A 1,642-nucleotide genomic window follows, 5' to 3' on the forward strand; every position below is an offset into this window, starting at 1 on the left:
GTTGTCTTCATTTAAGAAATGGGCAGTTTGTATATATATATATGTCTGTGGGTTTTTAATATGTTTGGTTGGTTTTTTGTGTTGGTTTGTTTTTCACAAAAAAATCTTCATTCTGCAAGGAATAATTCCAGTTTAGAAATGAAATATCTCATACCTTTAAGTTCCTGGGTAGCTGCACCAACTAAGAGTCTGATTCCTGAAAAATTTACATTATCCAGAAGGGCCTTGGCAAAGGTGACAAGTCATAGGGATGGATCAGACCCTCGTATATTTGATGCTAAGCCTACAGAGAGTAAAGCCAGCTTTGTGCTCCTGCCTTCCCTGCAGTCAGCTCTGTGAACAAGGAAAGGGATGGGCCTACTTTTAGCACTTGTATCCAAACTAATCGTTGTTTTCTTTTGAAATTGGTCGATACTTATCTTCAGGAATCTTACGTACTCTTTTTAAAGAGCCCTCATTTCACGTTTTACATCTGGGCTGGATATTACGCAGTTGTACTTCGCGTCTTTCCATGCTGAAAGCGCAGGAACGCAATGAATGGTGTAATCCCCGGCGCTGGGATGGCACGGGCGGTCCCGCGGCGGCCGGGAGCGACTTCAGCCGCAGCCACGGGCACAGGCTTGGCCACGCTGCTGCCGCCAGCCCGGGGCTCAGCCCGGTGCCCTCCGTGCCGGAGAAGGGGAACAAGATCCGGGAGCGCCCCGGCACCGGCCGAAGGGCGAGCGGCGCTTTCCCTCCCGCTCGGCGCTCCCGGCCGTGCCCGGCTCCCCTACACAGGTTATGGCTCCCTTTGATCATGAGACGTGAACGCCGCGTAAAACCGTCATTATTTGATTATCTTGCACTTAGTCACGATGCAGCACGGTGGCTGGTTCAGGGAAATGAAATCAGAGTCCAATAATTTATCTAGCTTTTTCAAGCGCAGCATTCAGCCACTACTCACGGGCGAACAGCGCCGAACCAGCGATTGCCTTCGCACTGCTGCTCGGTGACCCACCCACTTCCCGCGGATCGATCTCAATCTACTTATTTACTCACCCAGCCTTTCTGCCCTGCACGGTGTTTACTCACCAATCCACCGTCTCCCCGGCTTCATTCCTGCAGGAAATCCTCGCTGCCCACAGGGGCACGGAGGAGAGCAGCAGGAGCACGGCAGGCTGGCACCAGGCAGATGCCGCGGGCATTTTGGTTCGCGGGCGGCGCAGGGCGAGCCCCGAGCGGCTGTAAAAGCAGAAGTCGGGCTGCCTGAGCTGTCAGCTCCTGCCCACGGAGCGGGGAGCACGCCCGGCCGGCCCGGCGAACCGCGCTCCCCACCACGGACCAGCGCTCCCGGCAGCCGCCGGAAACTGCTCACGAGTTCTTTGGGCGGCAAAGTGACAGCTGCCAAGTTATGCTTTTGACAGAAAAAAATATTTTGATTATTTAGAATACTCATAGTATTCCCCTTTAAAAAACCTCCAACCTGCAGATACCGAAACCGTTTGTGTTTTCGTTTTAGTGCTCCGTGACCGACATACACATTTTTCACAACAATCTGAAAAACCCCCTGGTGTTCAGACAAGTAAAACAACATCCTTTGCAGCTCTCTGCTTCTCCGCCCGGCCCTCGCAGTGAGCGCAGCCTTCGCCCCGTGCCGGCCCCG

At 53.3% G+C, this 1,642-nt stretch overlaps 1 protein-coding gene across 5 annotated transcripts in view; it reads right to left on the reverse strand.

Annotated features, from left to right (window-relative positions):
- Positions 1-1,642, reverse strand: part of DNASE2B (deoxyribonuclease 2 beta) — a 31,948-nt gene that overhangs the window by 9,286 nt on the left and 21,020 nt on the right. Inside the window, exon 2 of one of the 5 annotated variants that reach the window (XM_056497389.1) lies at positions 1,072-1,393. The exons of 2 other annotated variants lie outside the window; for them this stretch is intronic. In XM_056497389.1, coding sequence (XP_056353364.1) covers positions 1,072-1,184 — 113 coding nt within the window. In that variant the 5' untranslated portion in view covers positions 1,185-1,393. Of the gene's footprint in view, positions 1-154; positions 655-943; positions 995-1,071; positions 1,394-1,642 lie in introns of those variants that run through there. 2 more of the 5 variants (XM_056497392.1, XM_056497393.1) reach the window with 2 other exon arrangements.

The sequence above is a fragment of the Oenanthe melanoleuca genome, chromosome 8 (assembly GCF_029582105.1).
Source record: "Oenanthe melanoleuca isolate GR-GAL-2019-014 chromosome 8, OMel1.0, whole genome shotgun sequence".
NCBI classification, from domain to species: domain Eukaryota; kingdom Metazoa; phylum Chordata; class Aves; order Passeriformes; family Muscicapidae; genus Oenanthe; species Oenanthe melanoleuca.